Source organism: Phaethon aethereus (genome assembly GCF_964289735.1).
Source record: "Phaethon aethereus genome assembly, chromosome: 2".
Taxonomy (NCBI): Eukaryota; Metazoa; Chordata; class Aves; order Phaethontiformes; family Phaethontidae; genus Phaethon; species Phaethon aethereus.
Genome location: NC_138582.1, coordinates 112795369 through 112814995, shown reverse-complemented (window position 1 = coordinate 112814995; position 19627 = coordinate 112795369). Strand labels below are relative to the sequence as shown.

General features: G+C 41.0%; 1 protein-coding gene across 1 annotated transcript in view; it reads right to left on the bottom strand.

Moving 5' to 3' along the window:
* Window positions 1–204: 204 nt before the first annotated feature.
* The window catches only part of TPK1 (thiamin pyrophosphokinase 1), a gene marked incomplete at its 3' end in the record, with an annotated part of 330774 nt that continues 311351 nt past the window's right edge, over window positions 205–19627 (bottom strand). The window contains exon 8 of the mRNA XM_082015628.1: window positions 205–323. Coding sequence (XP_081871754.1) covers window positions 205–323 — 119 coding nt within the window. The remainder of the gene's footprint in view (window positions 324–19627) is intronic.

Below are 19627 nucleotides of genomic sequence, written 5' to 3'. Positions count from 1 at the left end.
TGAGGTACCAGAATGAAGTACTCGGTTATTGCTACTATTCTTGATTTGCTCTCAAGTGACTTTTATTTCAGACTTGTTTTCCATTCAGTACATAAAATCAGTGCTTGCTTGTATATTTTGGAACAGCTTTACTGTCTTGATTGATACAGTGATTTTGCAGTAATTTGAGTTGAGTCAGACTGAAAAAGGCATCTGCAGCTCATCTTATCTTTTGATAGCCATTGTCCACAGCAAAGGCTTGTCAGTCTCGATGGTCACAATCCCAGAGTTGTCATAGGTGTTGGAAGTACTGACGAGCGTTCCAAACTTCAGCACCTGGTTAGCTACAAAAAATAAGTAAAAGACTTAGTGGTAACTCCTGAAACAAATGTATTGATGTGCATTTATTGTTGTGAAGATTGCTGCTTCTGCAAAGAAGGAGTAAAACAGCTGAGTAAATATAACTCAGATAAACAACATCTAAACCAGCTATGTTAAATATTAATGAGAAGGCTTGTATGAGACTGTATCTGGTGACCTGTAGAGGGAATAAATTAATACTTAATCCCCAAATTAGTATTTTGAGTTTACAGCAGATTATTACACAAGCAGATTGTTGAATGATCCCCAGAGTTTCACATCTGCAAATTTGTATTTCATTAGCATTGGCTCAAGTACCAGTGCTAGACAAGGTATTTAAAGTAAAATGAGGCAGAGGACCATACTGTAGTTCCAAACATGGGATTTGCTTTAGCTCAGCAGCAAGCCTATAATCTCTTAAAATGTAAACAGTTCTAGAGCAAAGGCTAGCAGTTAAAAGTGGTGTTATTGAACAACTTTTGCTTTGAAGTAAGTGACTTGCATCTTCTGTAGCATGCCTAGTGAGGTAGGTGTCCCATGTGCATTAGAAACCAAGTGCCATACTCCAACAGTTAAATAGCTAATGTCAGTTTTAGGAGAGTTTAACACAACTAACAGTGCAGTTGTAATGATAATTTTGAAATACCTGAGAAGTTTTAAACAACTGTTCTGTATTGTTTTAGCTGACATGTTTTAAGACTGCCTACAAGCTGAGACCAAAGATAAAAGCTGCCACCAAAACAAAAAAAAAAACATCCCACAACACAGTTTAACTTTTACTTCCTGTTTCCTCCCTTTTGGAGACAGCATTGCTTGCATTTTGCAAACGTATGAACGTCCCCAAGGCCGCTCTAAGACTAGTCAGTTCTGTATTAGTCCTTGCTCATATAAAGGTTCAGAGTAAGAACTCTAAGACCATCCTCTGTTTTAGTCTGTAAAACAAGCCAAATGACAGCTGTCATTCACTGGTGCCCCTGAGGGTTACATTTCCATGGAGGATACAAGGGGAGCAGCAGCTGGGGAGAACTGTTTGGGCAGATGAGCGAGTCTGCGTGGCCTGCCAGAATTGCCAAATCGTGCCTTAATACTGAAGGAGGAATCCTCTGGATTTGCTATCGAGCGTCCAACTGCAAATGGAGATCCCTGTGACCCAGAGGTGTGCAGAACGACATAGTAAGCTCTGTTGTGATTTGCACAGGAGACAAATACTGCAATTGCGGATGTCAACATGGGCTATAGTAAACTTGGGGTGTAGTAATGTATTACTACAATGCATGTCGCACTGTCTACCCGTTGCTGGAAGCTGCACGGGAGGAATTGATCCTGGCAGGCTGTGTGGCTTGAAAGGGAGACAGTCTGACAAAGGGCAGGACATACGATGTGGTTCAGTTTTCTTCGGCCAAAGCTGTGCTTGCTGCTACTTCTTGCTCCCACTCTTGTCATTAGCCTGAAACGAACTGAAGAGAAGGTTTCAGCTGCTAGCTGTATTTGGTTGGAACGGGAGAGGAACACCTGGGTTTCTCTACTGCGTTGAACTGAAGAGTCCTGTCATTTGAATCTCTTGGGAGTTTGGAGCATAACTGCAACGCAGTGCTGAAGTTCAGCAAGGGCGGGGGGCGGGGGGGCAAGGTACTGTACGAGATCAGTTATGTACCTAAAATAAAGGTGCCAGATTCTATCAATCAGTCAGGATGATTTTGGACACACAACAGTGCTCCTAGACAAATGTTGGGACGAATGAGTCTTGGTGTTTGACTGTGGAAGAGACAGCAGAGGCCGATGGGGTTATGCCTTGCCAGAAGTTGATGCGCTGGACTCAGTTGCCAGAGAACTCAGATTTCACCCTTTGCAGGTAAATGGGTGACTTAATGAAGATGAGGTAACACATGGGCAGGGTTCCCTGTGTAAAAATACTCCCAAAATACTGTGTTAAGTGTTATGATCAAGTTATGAACATTGCCAGTCAGTTTTAAGTAGGAAAGAACCTTAAATAGTTTAAAATAATTTGTTGACACACAAATTACCCATTTTAGGTTACTATATATTGAAGCTTGAAGGGGGGAGAGGAAGAACTTTGTGGACCAACTCTTACTCTTCTCTATAAACCCACTCATTTAGTATCATTGCTTCATGCTCAAGACTGTCAGAATAATTCTTAATGTTTCAGCTTTGCATATGAAACAAAGGCTCTGTAGAAGGCAAGAATTAAGAACAACATGGCAGCTTAATGAAAGAAAATCTAAAGGAGTAATTCTTCATGCATAAAATTAAGTGAAAATCTTGCCTTTTATTTTCTTGACATAAAAAAAGGTCTTATCCACTAGGTGGAGCCTTTTATCTTTCTCTACCAGATTTTCTTCTGTGCAAGCATCAGTTTGAAATGCTGAAGTGTAAAAAATGCAAGAACTATAAAACAGTACTGCTGATTCACGTGGCTCAAATGGACCAATTCCAAGTACTTGGTTTCACAACCAGCCAATATTTCAACTAACGTAATTAAAAATGCATGCTTTCCATTCAATAAATGAACAGTAATTAATGTGAAAAACTAGGTTTAAGCCAGTAAAGGAATTAAGAGGATGTACATAGCTACTGCTTCTAGGAAAACTTCCTGCTGTGTCATGCATTGTGATGTGAAGTTTACAAGGTCAAAGAAGTGGGAAGTTTTATCAGTTCATACCTGATCCATTCCCTTCTTTTAAATGGCTTTCAGTCTTATTTGTTAAGTCCTAGCAAGAGCTTACACCTTGGGGAAAAAAAAAACCATTACAAAAAACCTAACCCCATTCTTGCTATTTAGATTATTTTTCTCAAGTGCATTCCAGAGGAAACAACCTTTTTATTTTCTAATATTTAGTATTTATAGTTTTGATGGATACCAAAAATGATACTAATAAAGGATTTCGTGTCATTTAGAAAAAAAAAATCTAAATCTCAAAACCCCTGAGATTTTTAGGATTCTCTAATTAAAAGAAATTTTATTTTGGAACACTGAAAATTTTTCTTTTCATGAAAAACAACACCTCCCCACTTCCAGCAGTGTTAGATTTTTTTTCCCTTGTAGTGTTGCTTAGTGCTTTGGTTCCAATGGAACTGTGTTCACTGGTAATAGACTCTTGATGAGAAAAATACCCTACCCAGCTCTTCCAATGTAGCTGTACTATTTTTCATTACTCTCCATCTATAAAGTCAGCATGTCTCAGTGGCACTGAACTTGGATGGCCAGGCCTCCAAGGAAAGCAGTAGGAGTCATAAGTGGTTACCCAACAAAGTAACTAAGTAGTTGTTCTCCGGTGTGGTGTTGAAGTCCGACAACTCTGGACTTCAGAACTAAAAGCAAATGCTATTCCTGCCTTTTGGAAAAATAAAACCAAAACCAAACCAAAACCCAAACAATATTATGAGACAGATTTTTATGGTGTGCCCTATGTTCTTATCAGTAACGAAAGATTCTCATTTCTGTCTGATGGATTGCAATGTATCACTAATTTAGACCTAATCAATGGTCATGGGCAGGGCTTATTTTGACGTGGTAGTGGAGGACTGTTTTTCTAGCAGTTTTTGTTTTATGTAACAGGTGGTTGAATCTGTCAGGGCTTGAGAATGTTGGAAATAATTTAGAGAAGACATCTGAGGGCTCATAGGTGAGCTTCCCAAAGGATCATAATCACAAAGATCATTATTTCTTAGGCATCCCTTTTGCTGACCAAATTACATGACAAAGGACCTTCTTCCTATAATTGTTCCTATAATGTCCTATAAAGGACATTAACCCCGAGACTGCCCACTTCCACTATTTTATTGCTCATCTTTTGATATTTTTAATTACACAATTTTGAAGATGCCACATGGAAAATGTTAATTTCAGATGTAGATTTTGAAAGCTGATGAACCTTACGGTTTCATCAGAAACATTTGGGAATGTGAACCAAAAGCACCCTATAAGTAATCAAGCTATATAAAAAAACAACCAACAAAGCCCACATCTACAAATGTATTTAAAAAACTTTTAAAAATCAAACCATGGTGGTTTGTTTTTTTTTTTTCCCAGCTGGCAGTGCTGAAAGTGAGACCTAAGCCTTGCTTGCAACATGTTCGCCACCGTGCTGCAGGCTTTTAGCCTGGAAACTGAACAAACAGCGTGGACTCTAATTATAACTAGCTTGGGCCTTGTCATGTTAGGTGCTGCAAAAACACTAACTCTCGATGTCAGGTTACTCCTCCTAACTGTATTCATGGTGCAGTAGACTTACAAACATTAATCCTACAACTTCATTGTACTATTTAAGGTACATACAAAGTTTAGTCCAGCAGAAGAGAGCTTATATCAAGGTCTCATGTACCTCTTATGAGCTGCACTTAAGCAGAGCTTGAGGGAGGCATATACTGGCAAAAAAATTCTTCTTAAGCATATGATATATATGTCAAAAGCAAATGATGCCATTAATTTGAACGACTTAATTACAGGCCCTCTGATTATTCCTACATCTCTACCAAAACCACAGCAGGATCTGGGCAGCTGAGAGGCATTTAACTGCAGTATCTAATGGTCCTGCGGACAGAGGAGTTTATGAGGTGCAAGTCCTTCCTCACCAGAAGTAGATTTAGTGAAGGAAGTGGTTTTGGTGTGAGAATGGCCCAACAGTCACGCCTCATGTCTTTATCTGAAGACATGTAGGCAAATGGAAGCCTTTTGGAAAGCCCTTGAACGCAGTGGTGTAGCACAAGGGTCCGCACTTCATGGGTTGTCACCGACAAGTCAGGGTCTTACTACTGTGACCTCAAATGACTGAGAACAAAACACCGTCATGATAAGCATGTCCCACATAGATACCGTGATATCTATACTACGCTTCCTTTTCTCACCCGTGTCTCTCAATTACTTCCTGCAATATGTAAAGTCACATCTTGCTGATTTCCACCACCGAAAATAGAAATAGGTACAGGAACACAAGCAGATTGCCACTGCTGGCACGGATGTTTGGAATATCAAAATAATTAATTATTAATTAAAAGCCTTATTATAGTGAATGTAATCCTCTTCCCCCTAGGTAAACGCTGCATCAAAATGATAGAAAATTAAGATCAGTAAGTTGAAACACAAGTGAAATATTGAATTACCATTTGGTATCCTATTACAGTTTATCTGGAGAGGATTTCCCTGAAGTTCTGTCTTAGGAGCAAAAATCTGCATTTAAATGGAGATGCATTAGTAACGCATGAGCTAGTACTTTGCAGGTCACCCTGTGTCTGCAGAACAGCAGCATTAATTTTGCTATTTAAAAATAAAAATGAAATAGTTTATAGCCTGATTTTCCTTTCATTCCTCCTAGTTTTACACTTGTGATTAGACCGACTTCATTGGAGTTAATCTTGATCTACACTTACATATACAAAGGAAAAATTGAGTCCTTGATCTCTGTGCAGTGGGACTGCAAAACTGGAAGTTGCAAATAACAGTAATTTACAATAAAACACGAACTATTTTCAATACTGACACAACACAGAAATGCCAGAAAGGCTTGCCGAGTCTGCTGGGAGGGGACAGACCAGCCTGTCATGGCACAGGTCCCCTCAGGGCCAAGGGGATTTTTGAATATGCAGAGATTGCATCGGGCAATTTTTATAACTACTGTAACTTTTGGTACCTGGTTTTGTGGCGCAAAGCAATGGTTTTGTAATCTCAACAGATTCTTACAAGCGGGCTCACAGAAGCATCGAGAGGCAACGGGGTGAAGGGGGCCCAGCAGGCAGGACCAGGAGGTTATTCCACCAGCTCAGCTGCTGGCAAAGACTCTGGGCAGGGGCTCTGCGGCACAGGCTGCCTGGCCTCACATCCAGGGGAATTTAGAAGGTGACAACAAAAGCAGCGGCTGTCAAGGCTTAATGATTTCATTTAAAAGGAGAGAAAAATATATTATCATCAGAACTGTGTGTTCTACCCTGGATAGAAACCACCCATGTTGAGTGAGTCTTCAGAAATGCAAATGGATGTCAGAAGTTTTCATATTTATTTCCAGCACACATTTTTTTCCCCACGTATTTTTCCAGCTTTGTAATCATGGTGATACTGTAAGAACAGCTCGAACTCCTCCTGTCACATCACCTGCTTGGTGGCAATTTAAAATGATAAGCTGATAAAAATAATCGAAGAAATAGAACGCTTTCTACACTAATGTCTCTGCTGCTGCTACTGCTTCACTAAAAGCAGCAAGAATTAATTGCAGGAAGTTTCTATGGCTATTAGCATTTTAGCACTACTAACAAGATGTGCTCCAGTGTTTGTTCCAACTTACTTTAGCCTCTTAACTTAATTAAAGCAGCTTGAAAAGTCTGACATGGAACCTGTGTATACTATTTTCAGTAGTGCCTTTCCAGTCTAGATACGATAAAGCTGTACCAATACTACAACAGTAAAAATGATTTACCAAAAACATAAGTATAAAGAAAGTCAGGGAACTAGCTGGTCTGGAAGATTGTTTTGCTAAGCTAAAGGCAAAGCTAGGCTGTGAAGTAATCTAAAGAATTTTCTTCAGCCAGCAAGAAGCTGAGTGTTTACTTCATTTTTGATGCTTTCCAGTAAGTTTATATAATGTTTATCAAACTATTTACAACTCTGAGGGGCTGTACAAGTGACAGGTACTATTAATAATAGTGCTAAAGCACTGAAGAAACAGCTGCAGAAATAAAATACAGCTTCAGTTTGACAGTCACTACTTGCAGAGATCTTGCATATAATCTAGACAAAATGCTTGTTGCTATTTTGGTCTGCCTCTACTTGTGTTGTGAGAGAAAGAATGCTATTCTCATGAGAAAAAGGGGCAAGAGTAATGCTGAGATGCATCAGCTAATGAATTGTCTTAGTTCTAAACTTATCCATAAGACACCTCATAGCGCACATCATCCTATTATGCTGCTGTGCTTTAGAGACATTACTTAGTCAGACAAAGCTGAGAATGGCAATCTGGTACAACACTGAAACCTAAGATTAGCTAAAAACAATGGTGTTCTGTCTTGGCATTTATTAGGTCTGAAACTCTGGTTTGACATGATGGCAAAGAACCTAAAAATACTTGCTATTTTGAAAGCTGCTACACCACCAGGTTGATACAATGCATCTAATGGTGAAATATATGGTATTTGTTAGAGAGAAGATATCCTCTAACAAATGATCCTAGCAAATGACCACACGCAGCGCTGCAGAAAGGAGTGAAATTCCCCCTGCATTCCTTGTGATTGGGCTGTTGAAGACAGGGAAGAGAGACCGTGGAAGAGGAAGGAGAGGCAAGCTTTTTCTGACCCAAATCTCAGGGCTAGTGGACTACATCCATGTACACAGGCTTTGAACAAATCGGCACCAGAAAGCTTTTCAACACAACCAGATTCAGGACTGACCTTGATCAACGTCTTGCCTCTAGCTACAGTAATTTTCCAGCACTTCATATAAAGATGAAAAAAATCACTCTCTCACAGAATCCTATCTATCCTTCAATGGGTTTATTAAGTATGATATTAGTTAACCAGAACACATTATTTTTCTCTTCTATTATTTGGAATCCTGATAAATCCTGTTACATTTAGATTCATAAATTCACAAGAAAAGGCAGTAAAAGAGGATTTTAAACACATGCATAATACAAGTCTTCCAGCTTCTGTATGGTACCATTGTTCCCATCGTTGGCAAAAACGTGCAGATACAATGATTATTCCTGTAACATCCAAACTGAGCCTGTAGCCGAAATACGGATATATGGATATTTGCCTACATATGGATAAATGCCTACACAGCTCAGTTAAATGGGGATCTCGCTCATCTGCTCCATGGAGAACAGCAGCACGGCCATAAACACTGTGCAACGGTCTCAGCCAGTCAACGTCCTCTCCTGCCTACCAGTGCGTAGGAAGAGTCCCCAACGTCAAGCCTGCCATTTAATTTAGCACTGCTCTGCTTCCTTTCTCCGTGGTGGGGATGAGATTCTCCAATGGGAGCTGATCTAAAGCCAGTCCCTAGCCAGCCCTGAAAAACAAATTTAAGCATGCTAGCTTCTCCTCCTTATCACTGCTGCCAACACTAGCTCAGCTCCATACCCAGAGTCCTGTTCTGCTGCTCAAATTGCTCTGGCTACAGTGCCAAAATTAAATTAAATATGATTTGACAAGGCTCAGTCCTTAACTCCAGCTTCTGCCGCGTTTTGTAGGGGCCGGGAGCAGAGCAGCCGAACAGTGGTGGGCTGGAACCGCTGTTTGTGGCTGTATAGGAAGTGCAATGTTACAATAGCGAAGACCAAAGCAGATCTTCTGAACTATGGGAAGGGCTCAACACATTGCAGATTTAAGTCCTTCCCCTCCAAGTCCAGCCCCCACCACAACTGACCTGCTCCGCAGCTGCTCCGTTCAGACTCCTGGACGGCCCCCCCGGTGCCACGTACGTGCCACAGGCTCGCTCGACCACCAGTTGCAGAGTTTCGTGCTCCCAGACCTCTCGTCAACCAAGTTGTCAAACCAGACAGACTATTAAACTGTGCCAGAATAGTGGATCTGGTGCTCGGAGAGCTCCTCTGACCACAAGGAAGCGAACAGCTGCCTTCACTTCTGGGCACCGGTCAACGTGCAAAAAAGATGGTACCTTCTGTGTGCCCTGCCACACCGAATCCCAGGACAGCTGGTTGCACAGTGGCTTGCAAGAGGGCAAGGGCATCACCAGTCTTGAATGCAAGCAGCAGCCCCTCTTAGCTACTAGCACTTTATTACCAATAACTGACTTTGATCAAATTAAATCCCTGACAAATAATTTTATTATGCAAGCTTTAATAGCAAATGGCACCATTTCCTAAAAGAGTTTTATGGAAATATGATATTACATTTACATAGAAAAATGAAAAGAACAAACTAGAACATTCACGCTTATGCACAAAAGGCATCATCAATAAAGCAGCTGCGCTTTTGTCTAAAACATTTCTCTGGAAGTGGGTAATTATTATTAAAAAAAACCCCACCCTGATCTGCTCCTGACAGCTCACAAGGTACATGTTCAGCTACTTGCTCTCCCTGACAGCTGAGCTATTCTGAGCACCACAGGTGACTAACTAATAAAGTCTATTATACTTCTAATAGAAAAGTAATTCCATTTACCTTTACCCTTCCTAGCAGCACTGCTTCCTTTCAGTGCATTGGAATGGGATGCTGTAAGAGGTTTCTAAAATGTGGTTATTTTCATCCCTACAATTGCTGTGCATTACTTAGAATTTTAGATTGCTCTGCTTTCTTCAGGAAAAACAATTAGATACAGATAATATCACCCTGAGGATGAAGCAAAAGCAATTATTTCTGTTACAAAATGTCCCCCTAGATCTGCATGTGAGCAACTGAGCTTTTTGATTTTTAATTTTAACACTTTGTCTTTCTGTTAACAAATAATTAATATGATTACTAACACCCTATGTACCTCTAAATGTCTATACTATTTCAATTATAAAGCCATTACTAATGCTTATTAATTCTATTCCATTTATCTTCAAACTTGTGCGGTAAACTTAACATTTGTTGACATTCATGGGGCTGTAGCTCCTCCAAACTCGCTCAGAGGAATCCAGCAAAGTGTATGTGCCACCCCTGAGACAGAACATGAAATGCAACAGGAGGCTGCAAACCACACTGTTTTCAGTTCAGACTCACTCAGTTGCATTAGATGGCTCTCCATGTCCTCCAAAAAACAAAGGATTTTTTTGAAATAGTGTTGCTCACTGTGTCTTTGCAATGTTCCATCTTCCAAGCTATGAAGTCAACTTTTTTTTTTTACAATTTCCAACAAAAATGTAACTTATGACACAGCAAAGCCTATTTTAGCTAATAATACCTGCTTCTTCCACTTCAGCCACCACTAGAGCACTTTGCTTCAGGAAGGACATGGGAGTGGTGTCTGCCATGTGTATGAATCAGTAAGTCAGTACATAAGGCTCTCTTAAAGTTTTTGTCTCTTTGCTTTTACAGTCCTTTTTTGGATGCAAGATTCAGATTTGTTGTCGATGCTGCTGAATACAAACAGCTTCTATACAATGTTTGTCCCCAAAATTAAAAAAGGGAGATTCATCATTAAAGACAAGTCCTAAGTCTCATCGACTGTCAAAGACTTTATTTGAGTGGAAAACTAGCTACTGAGGATCCTTTAGTTAATTGTACACTCAGAAAAGTCTGATTGATTTCAACTAATGATTTCCAATATGAACAATGTTCTTTGTGGTGGTGTGCTTCCTCCTTCTGACCTTTGAAAAGCCTCTTTCCCCCCTCACTCCTTCTCCCCTTTTGCAAACTGGCTAGCGATCCATCCTCTACATGTCATGCACTTCCAGGCCCCATGATTGTTAAGTATTCAATGGTCTGGGGGATGTCTTCTGCTGCTTCTCCTCTAGGGAATACTGCCTTAGCAGGGCTATACTGTGCTTTCTGCCTGGGCTGAGTGGAATTAAAGGCTTCTGCATTAATCATGCAGCACTGAATCAGGCACGGCCCAGGCCAGGTGATATAAGCTCTTGACCCTCAAATGCAGAGGCCAAATGCCCTGAGAAATTAATGTAGTGCTACATGGTGCAGTCAAAGTTTTAAGAGTGGAACTGATTATCTGTAGTTCAACTTCCAAACACATTGGCCAAGACAGGTTGCAACAGTCACGCCGTGACACAGTGATGCATGTCAGCAGGCTCTCCGTTTTACTGCATGGAGGACTTGACATTGGCTTTTAACCTACCGATAAACCACCCCTAGCACACTGCAAGGGGTGGGAAGGAAAAAGAATTACAAATCTAGTAGTCACACGTAAAATAAAAGACTAAGCTAACTACGTTAAGGCTTGTCTGCTTCTGCCGATACCAGCTAATTTCTGGCACTTGGTGTTGAAAGACCATGATGGCTGCAATTGCCAAGTAAGTAAATACGTCCTCAAACAGCCTCTTTTTTCAGGCTATAGGGAGCTTCCATAAAGTAAATCTGATTGATAACCTGAGATGTTCCTTATTACTGAAATTACTGTCATCTTCAAAGATTGGTCATTCCTCACTAATTATCAGTGTCTGAGTGGTACTATAGGAGAAACATTCCTATCAACAGCTGAGGAAGCCACTTTTCTGAATTTTATTTTGAACTCAAAATCAAACTTATTAAATATGACTGGATCTTATTTGACATTGCTTTCCCATCCTGGCCATTTGGTGCACTTGACATTTTTCACTCACTCTTGTTTTGTACTCACTTCACAAAACGTATGATACCTAGCAGAATTTCATAGACATTAACTACTTGACTGATTGTTTTAAATCACCATGTGTGAAATACATTTTTATTTTGCAAATAGGGACAATTTTACTGGAAGCAAAATTAACTCAGAGGAAAAGCAATCTTTGCTAAAAATTACTTTTAAAACATTTCTATTAGTTGTAGAAACAATGATAGCAGCTTCAGTTCCTCTTAAGTTCATCTTTCTTAAAAGTATCTGAAGGATGAACAAATAGCACTGTAAAAGGTTTCTGATTAACCTGCCATCTACAGCAGACTAATGCAACTTTTTAGAGGTGTGGCATAAGTGTTAGAAATGGAAATAAGTACAGTTAAAAAAGATACAAGTATAAGTGAGTATCTCTTTATCCTGGAGGAAGAATCATAAGTGTAAGAGTTTATTTCCTATGTTGTTTCTAAACTTATTTTAACTAGGTATGTTTGCTTAAAATTGAAAAAAAACCTAACAACATGAATTTCTACTTTCAAATAAGGCAGATCAATAATAAAGCAGTATTTCCAAATTATAAGCATTCCTTTACTGCTGTGGGGTTTCCTACCAATAGTTTCAACAAGTCTGCTGCACAGTGCATTAAAAGATGGATGTATCTATGACTAATGCTCATAGGAAAAATTTAATATAGCTATAATCCTTTCATTTGAATTCTGCTATGCTCTACTATGCTAAATATTCTACAACACCCAAATAAAATATCTCTGATGTCTACGTGCTTACAAAGCAAGCAGAAGTACCCAAGAATATATTGACACACCTCAAGATTAATCTTGGGATATTCCAATCGGAGTAGACACTTTTTATAATTAACCAAATGCAGAAGTCTCAAAGCAAGTGAGACCCACAACTCTATTTCACCTCTTGGAAGATGTGGAGGTAAGCACATATTCCTCCTAATATCATAACTTTAGAAGCATATTGCTACGTATCACTACAAAACACCCAGTTAGATGGAAGAGGCCAGTGTAGCTCTGAGGTAAACCTCAAAACCTACAGATGTCTTATGCAAGCTTTGGGCCCAACATCAGGCTTGCTGATGACTGAACAATTATATCTATTTTGTAATTTAAGGCATGGTCACCTACCAAAAGGTGTGTCTATTATGGAATAGACAGTACTGCTCTTGTAGAAACAGGCAGGCTTGTTTTAAGAACCATCAAAATAACATTACATGCATGCCCACAACAATACAGACGTCATGAGACCAAGGGAAACACTTTGCAATAATCCTCAAAATCAGCCAGGAGAAAGTCTGGTAAGAGCTTAAACCTTACGGGAGGGTGGGTTTAGAAAACAGCAAGTAAAACACCAACATTTCCCAGAAGAGCTGGAGAACCTTGCAAGGTCTGTACAGAACTGATATAGATGAGCCCTGCAGCAATGGGGTCAGTACGTGGCAAGAGGTTTGTCCTGTCATGTCATGTCACGTGCAAGAGTGAAACCTGGATAGTACAGATTTTGAAGTACAGGTCTCATTTACAGGTACATAAGCAGAAAAGAGAGAAATAAAGTGTCAAGCCTAAAAGCTGTGAGCAAAGATGTAGTTATATGACTTCTAACATCACCGGCAGCCAGACAGATAAATTTCTACATGCTGCTTTGAAAAAGTACCATAAATAGTCATATGATTCTCCAGCAAAGCACAGGACCTTTAAAGAAGGCCAGAATACTGCAGGAAGCTCTTACTCAAACATACCTGAAGTCAATCAGCCATAAAGGATGCTTTACAGATGTCACACAGACAAACTATACTGGAAGCGGACTGAGAGGCTTGAAAACAATGCTGCAGAACAGGAAAAGTCCCTCAAATCTATCATTTTGGGAGAGGGAAGGAACGCTACCAAAGATTTAACAGTAGAAAAAACATCCCGTGGAAAGCTTGCAGTGCTATAGCACTCTAAACTCACTAGATGCAGTTTGCTGGCTAACCTCTGTTGCCCACAGGTAAACACTCCTGTTAAGAAGTTTTGTTCCCTCTCTTGGATCATGGACTTCAAAAGTCAGGGGATGCTGAACGCAACACTGAGACAACTCCTGTAATTTGCAGGAGACAGAATGGACAATATCATTGATGTAGTGTAATGAGCCGTTTCCCTCCTCCCTACTGTGATTAATGGTGTGGATAGGAGGTCTGCTCGCTGAGCTGATAGACCTGATTCTGGCCCTGGAGGCATGCCCTATATACATAGCGCCGTGTGAATACCTGCATGAGAGACTGGCAGGCAGAAGCAGCTCTGGGAGTCTTTGTTATTGTCCAGTTTACTCTTTCCTGAGCTCCTCCAGCTTGCGCAATCTGTGTAGCCTCTGGGAAGGCAGCTTTAGAATTGGCTTACTTGACGGAAAAACCTGCTCTTCTTGACGCGTATGATGCAAAGTAATGTGACAGTGATTGACAGCTGGGGGGGAAGAGGAGAGGAAAAATAAGTTAAGTCAGGTTATTGTGTGAAGAAGCAGAACGGAGAAAGAAAAAAAAGGAAAATTCCTCATTACCACAGCACGTGTGCAGTGGCAGAGATAAGAGCTGCTGTTTTTTATAATAATAATCATTATTAAAATCAGTTAAGTTGACACAAGTTTATGATGATATAAATAGTACCCTAGTGATTACTGGATGTTTTTCTTCAAAACTTCATCTTCCCCCAAATAGAAAATATTTAATAAGTTTAGGAATCTGCCAGTCTATGCCCTCTTCACATTTTGTGAACAGGTAATGTAATGAGAATACAACCCCCAGGGCCTAGTCCTATCAACACTTCCATTGATACACTGTGCTCCTCATGCATACGTTTAAGGTGAGCCAGAACTTGCCTGCCAGCTTCTCATTCCCATCTCCCTTATACTGTGGAGCCAGTTGTAATTTGTATTGAATGATGCAATTACATTGCAATATACTGGGCAAAAGTACCCTGCTGCTTTTGTGCTTTCTTAGTTCAGGTCTGAAGACAGAAGAAAAAGCTGTAATTGATTCCATCAGCCTTTTTTCTATTGAAACAAAAGGTAATACCCAGAGAAACTTCCTTCCACTAGAAGGATGAGGAGCTAAAAATTTTGAGTCTCTCATGTTTTTCCTTTTGGAGATGGTACTTGCCCACCAGAGACATCCTACTTCAGTTTATCTTCAGCAGACTGTTGAGTTCTGGACCACTAGCATGGAAAGTTGAAGTCTTGAAAAAAAAAAACAAAAAGGGAAATAATACCAACTTGAAGACACCTGTGGCAAAACTGGAGATATTAAAATATATCAAGGAGGAAAGAGTTTATTTGAACAAATCCCAAATCGCTCTTATTCTTAATGCTGAGTAAAATACCTATTTCCAGAGCTCCAGGGGAGATGCTGGAAACCACTACTCGTTGCTGCTATTTGGAAATAAAGTTTTACAGGCCTCTCTCATAAGAATATGCCATGCTTGCATTCGGCCTAAAGGAACCATCATTGTTAGTAAACAGGTTGTGCTGTGGTTTTCCTTCTGTTGCATATGTGCATGCAGCTCTGTATAACAAAGTCATAGGAGACAAGGTTAGGAAATGACATGCACAGTAGTTGTCTGTCTCTCAATACAGAAACCTTTTCTTCCAGAGTACGAACCAAATGTTGGATTTTTTTGATTAAATTCTGATCTTCTACAGGTACTAGTATCAGACCATATGCCACAGCACGCTCAGTTTGATGTAGCATTAACACCAGTATTTTAACGAGTTCTGCATGGAATCATGATGTTCTAAAACACCAGACTCTCCCCTCAAAGCCTCTTAATTGCTGATGGACCTAATTTCAGTGTATGCCCCTCTGAAAATCCTGGAACTCAAACCCCTCAAAATTTATAGTAGGCTGTAATCCAGGGTCATCTTTGCAAAAGATCTGCAAGTCAAGATGGGTCATGACAGGTCAGATTTTGAATGTATTTCCCACTTTGAAAACACTTAGTAGATCTCACTATCATTCCTTAGGGACATTGGGTTCAAAGAGTACAAATCTTCAGGCCATCTGAGTACATGCACTATCATCTTCAGGGACAACTGCAATTCCAAGACATACGCACCCTCATCTTTAGGGTAAATCATACCTAATTTGGACCTTTTCTAGTTGGTCTAGTTCACTGTTCTTTTCTGCAGGCGACAGTTCAGAGAGGTACTAAATCATGTGCTTAAGCTATGTCCACACAGACATGTCACTGGTATCATAAAAACCTCAGTACCCAGCCTGTGTTGTGTTGAATTGAAGTCCAAAGGATTCCTTTTAAAACCTCTGACCATATAACTTGATGGAAAAAGGACGGAGAAATTTGTAGCCTCTCACAACAACATCTAGATGCACCAGTCCCTTTAATTCTTGATGTAAAAAGCACGCAAAACAAGACAAAACTTAGCCTAGCAAAGCCCTTCTACTTTTAAATTAATCTCTCTGTTTATAACCTTAATGATAGTAAGACACATCAATAATAACATGGTATGAAAACTCCTCTCTTTTATCCCCAAAGCAGTTTTTCTTACAACGATTATGGTAATTTTTCTTGTCTCTTGATTAAATGAAGGCAGCTTGCTTCAGATAGATATGTCTTGCCTGAGCCAAGCTGGCTTTACATTTTGGCAGAGACACAGAACTCCAAAACTGAAAAGCCTTTTTGAAGAAAGATCTAGCATTCAAAAACTACTCAGTCTTGAGACTGTGTAGTCTCTTCCATTTCATTGCAGGTTGGTTACGGAGGAGGGAAGTTTTCTTACTTGTCACATTAAGACAATACTGTGTTAATCTGACCCTAGTGACAATGAGCCAATTTCAGGAACATGTGAAAGTCCTGTGCTACTTTTCAAGAAATGGTACATGCAGGAGTTCTCTTCCCCCCCAGTGTCTCAAATACCCCTTTCCCACCCCCTAGTACCCAAACTAGAGATGTATGTTTAGAAATTCATCCTATGAAGCGATCTAGACATTCTGACGGCTGCAATTTATCAACATAAATTACTGCACTTCACAGAAAAGCTTCTGCCGTAAGAAAACACCGTGTACCCTAAATTGCCTGCTGCCCTCTTCAATAATCAGCTAGTTTTTAAGATCTAGAGATCTGCTGATAATGGACACCTTGGTGCATACAGTGACGAAAATAAAAATAAAAATTGAGTTTCATACACATCACTGGAAACGTCCACACACTGCTCTATTAATCTTTAGATTGGGGTCATTTTTCTCTGGAGATGTGGTAATAGATTACTTTGAGAGAAAATGGGAAAGAGCACCCAGACAGGGACCTGCTTAATAGCAAGCAAGCTTGCCTCCTTCCTTCTTGGTTTAATGCTAAAAAGTATCTAATGGCCAAAGCTGCTGTTAACTCTGTATTGACCGACTTGGATGCAAAGGGAGCGCGCAACGAGCGCGCAACGTGTTGGTAACACCCGTCTGCCCCATCATCTTCTCAAGCACCCCACGCCACACGACCTGTACTGGCAGCGTTCCTCTTCTCCCCCGATCAACAGCCCATTTTGCTGGTTCCAGCATCGTCACCCACCTGCCCAAGAGCTCCTCAAGTCCCCTACCCAAACTCCTTTCCATTCCTCTTATCTTTTTGTTTCCTCTGGGAATCAAAATCTACTCACTTCTGCAAAGGCACAGGAGAAGAAGTGGGCAGGCTCTGGCTCTTGTCTTTTCTCCTGTGGAGATTCAGTCTCTAGGTTGCCACAGCTAGAAGAGATTTTCTCTCCCCTCATTCCCCAACACCTCTGGATGGGCCTCTGCATTGTCCCAGACCTTCAGCCCAGCATTTTAATGTTCTTTTGTTTCAGGACCTTTAAAACATCATGAGGGAAAATATACCTGAAAGTGTATTGGGGGGTTATCAATAGAGGCTGGGGGATGAGAGCAGCCCTGCTGAGAAGGACTTGGGGGTACTGGTGGATGAAAAGCTGGACATGAGCTGACAATGTGTGCTCGCAGCCCAGAAGGCCAACCACATCCCCGGCTGCATCACAAGAAGCGTGGCCAGCAGGTTGAGGGAGGTGATTCTGCCCCTCTACTCCACTCTGGTGAGACCCCACGTGGAGTCCTGCGTCCAGCTCTGGAGCCCTCGGCACAGGAAAGACATGGACCTGTTGGAGAGGGTCCAGAGGAGGGCCACAAAAATGATCAGAGCGATGGAACACCTCTCCTATGAGGACAGGCTGAGAGAGTTGGGGTTGTTCAGTCTGGAGAAGAGAAGGCTCCAGGGAGACCTTACTGCAGCCTTCCAGTACTGAAAGGGGACCTATGAGAAAGATGGGGACAGACTTTTTAGGAGGGCCTGTTGCGATAGGACAAGGGGTAATTGTTTTAAACTAAAAGAGGGTAGATTTTGACTAAATACATAGAAGAAATTTTTCACAATGAGGGTGGTGAAACACTGGCACAGGTTGCCCAGAGAGGTGGCAGATACCCCATTCCTGGAAACACTAAGGGTTAGGTTGGACGGGGCTCTGAGCAACCTGATGTAGTTGAAGACGTCCAGGCTCATTCGGACTAGATGACCTGTAAAGGTCCCTTCCAACCCAAACTGTTCTATGATTCTCTGACTTATGGAGGGACGTGGCCTCACATTCTTTAGTACTTTCACCAGTCCTGATTTTTATAGTGTTTCTTCCCATGTGGAGTCTGAAAACTGTGATTACCAACAGCATAGGGAATATCCACCACTGTGTTCAGGGGCACACTTCTCCACCCACAGAGCAGAAATCACGACTGGGAACTGAAATCCAGTGAAGTTCCCTCAGTGAAAATGACCAAGAGCAAGGCAGTGCCCTGCCTAAGCTCATTAGGGTACAGTCTTTGGAGGATCTCTGCTGGGTTTCTCCTCTGTCACAGTATGTCTTTCATTCTGCAGCCAAGGAGATGGCCTGTCAGGGTGGAAGAAAAGCACATTGTGCTTCACCACTCCTACATCAGCTGAACTGCCCGGGGGGGCCATATCTACAGGCATAAACTAAAGTAGTCCCAAGCTGCCGCATGGTATGCCAGCATCTGACCTGCCTCCTGGATGGCTCAGGAACACCAGCACAGGGAAGGACAATTCAGTGACTTAATGACACTGCTGCTTTGCACCCCTGCAGCCCTCTGGTGTGCTTATACCTGCAGAGAGCCTCAAAATTAAGCTCTTCAGATGTATTTCTCTCTGTTCATGGTAACTTCAAAACACCATGTATAACATGGTACACACTGGCAATGCTGAGGTTAAAGGGTTCTGTTAGGATTTTCACTGCATCTTCCTCCTTCCAAGGTATCAATGTAAGCTTTTCTGTATTATTGCCCACACAAGTTTCCCAGGATGCACCCAACTTTTAAATGATGACTTAATGTCTTAAAAGTTTTAGGCTCTTCATTACCAGTTAGGAAAATATATGAAGAGGGTGGCTGCATTTTGATTTTTTTGGGGACAACACAGACTGGCCTTGATTGAGAGAGAAGAAAGGTATTTATATGAGCAGTAAATTAAAGTATTACCAGGTAGTCCCATATATCATGGGACAGTATAATACTAACCAATTTTAATATATATTTTTAATGGTCCTGTTCTATTTCTCATTTATTTCAGTCTTGAATCCCTAAATGTCACTTGTCCTGTGGGAGAGTATTACGGACCCTCATTAATATTAATGACATCTGCTTCACAGAGCCAGCAACCCCCCCAACAGCATCAGACTTAACGCTTTAGAACGGGAGGCTCTTCCATTATACTTTACCACGGACAATGTGAGATTCTGCCTCTCCACACTCCGGGAACATCACCCCAGCTTCACAGCAGGAACAACTTGCTCATTGTGCTGTTTCTTGCCATTTAGATGCTACATACCTTATTCTGCAGAACCTTCCCCCTCCTTTTCAGGGGTTGTGTCAGTCTCCCAGCTTCATGGAGGGAAAAGAACTTACTCTGCTTCTTACTCCTCCTTACATGGAGGGAGAAGCTGCACAAATGAATGACAAAAGACTGTACTGGAAGCACCTTGCAAAAAAAGACACTGAGAAAGAGCTGCCACATACTG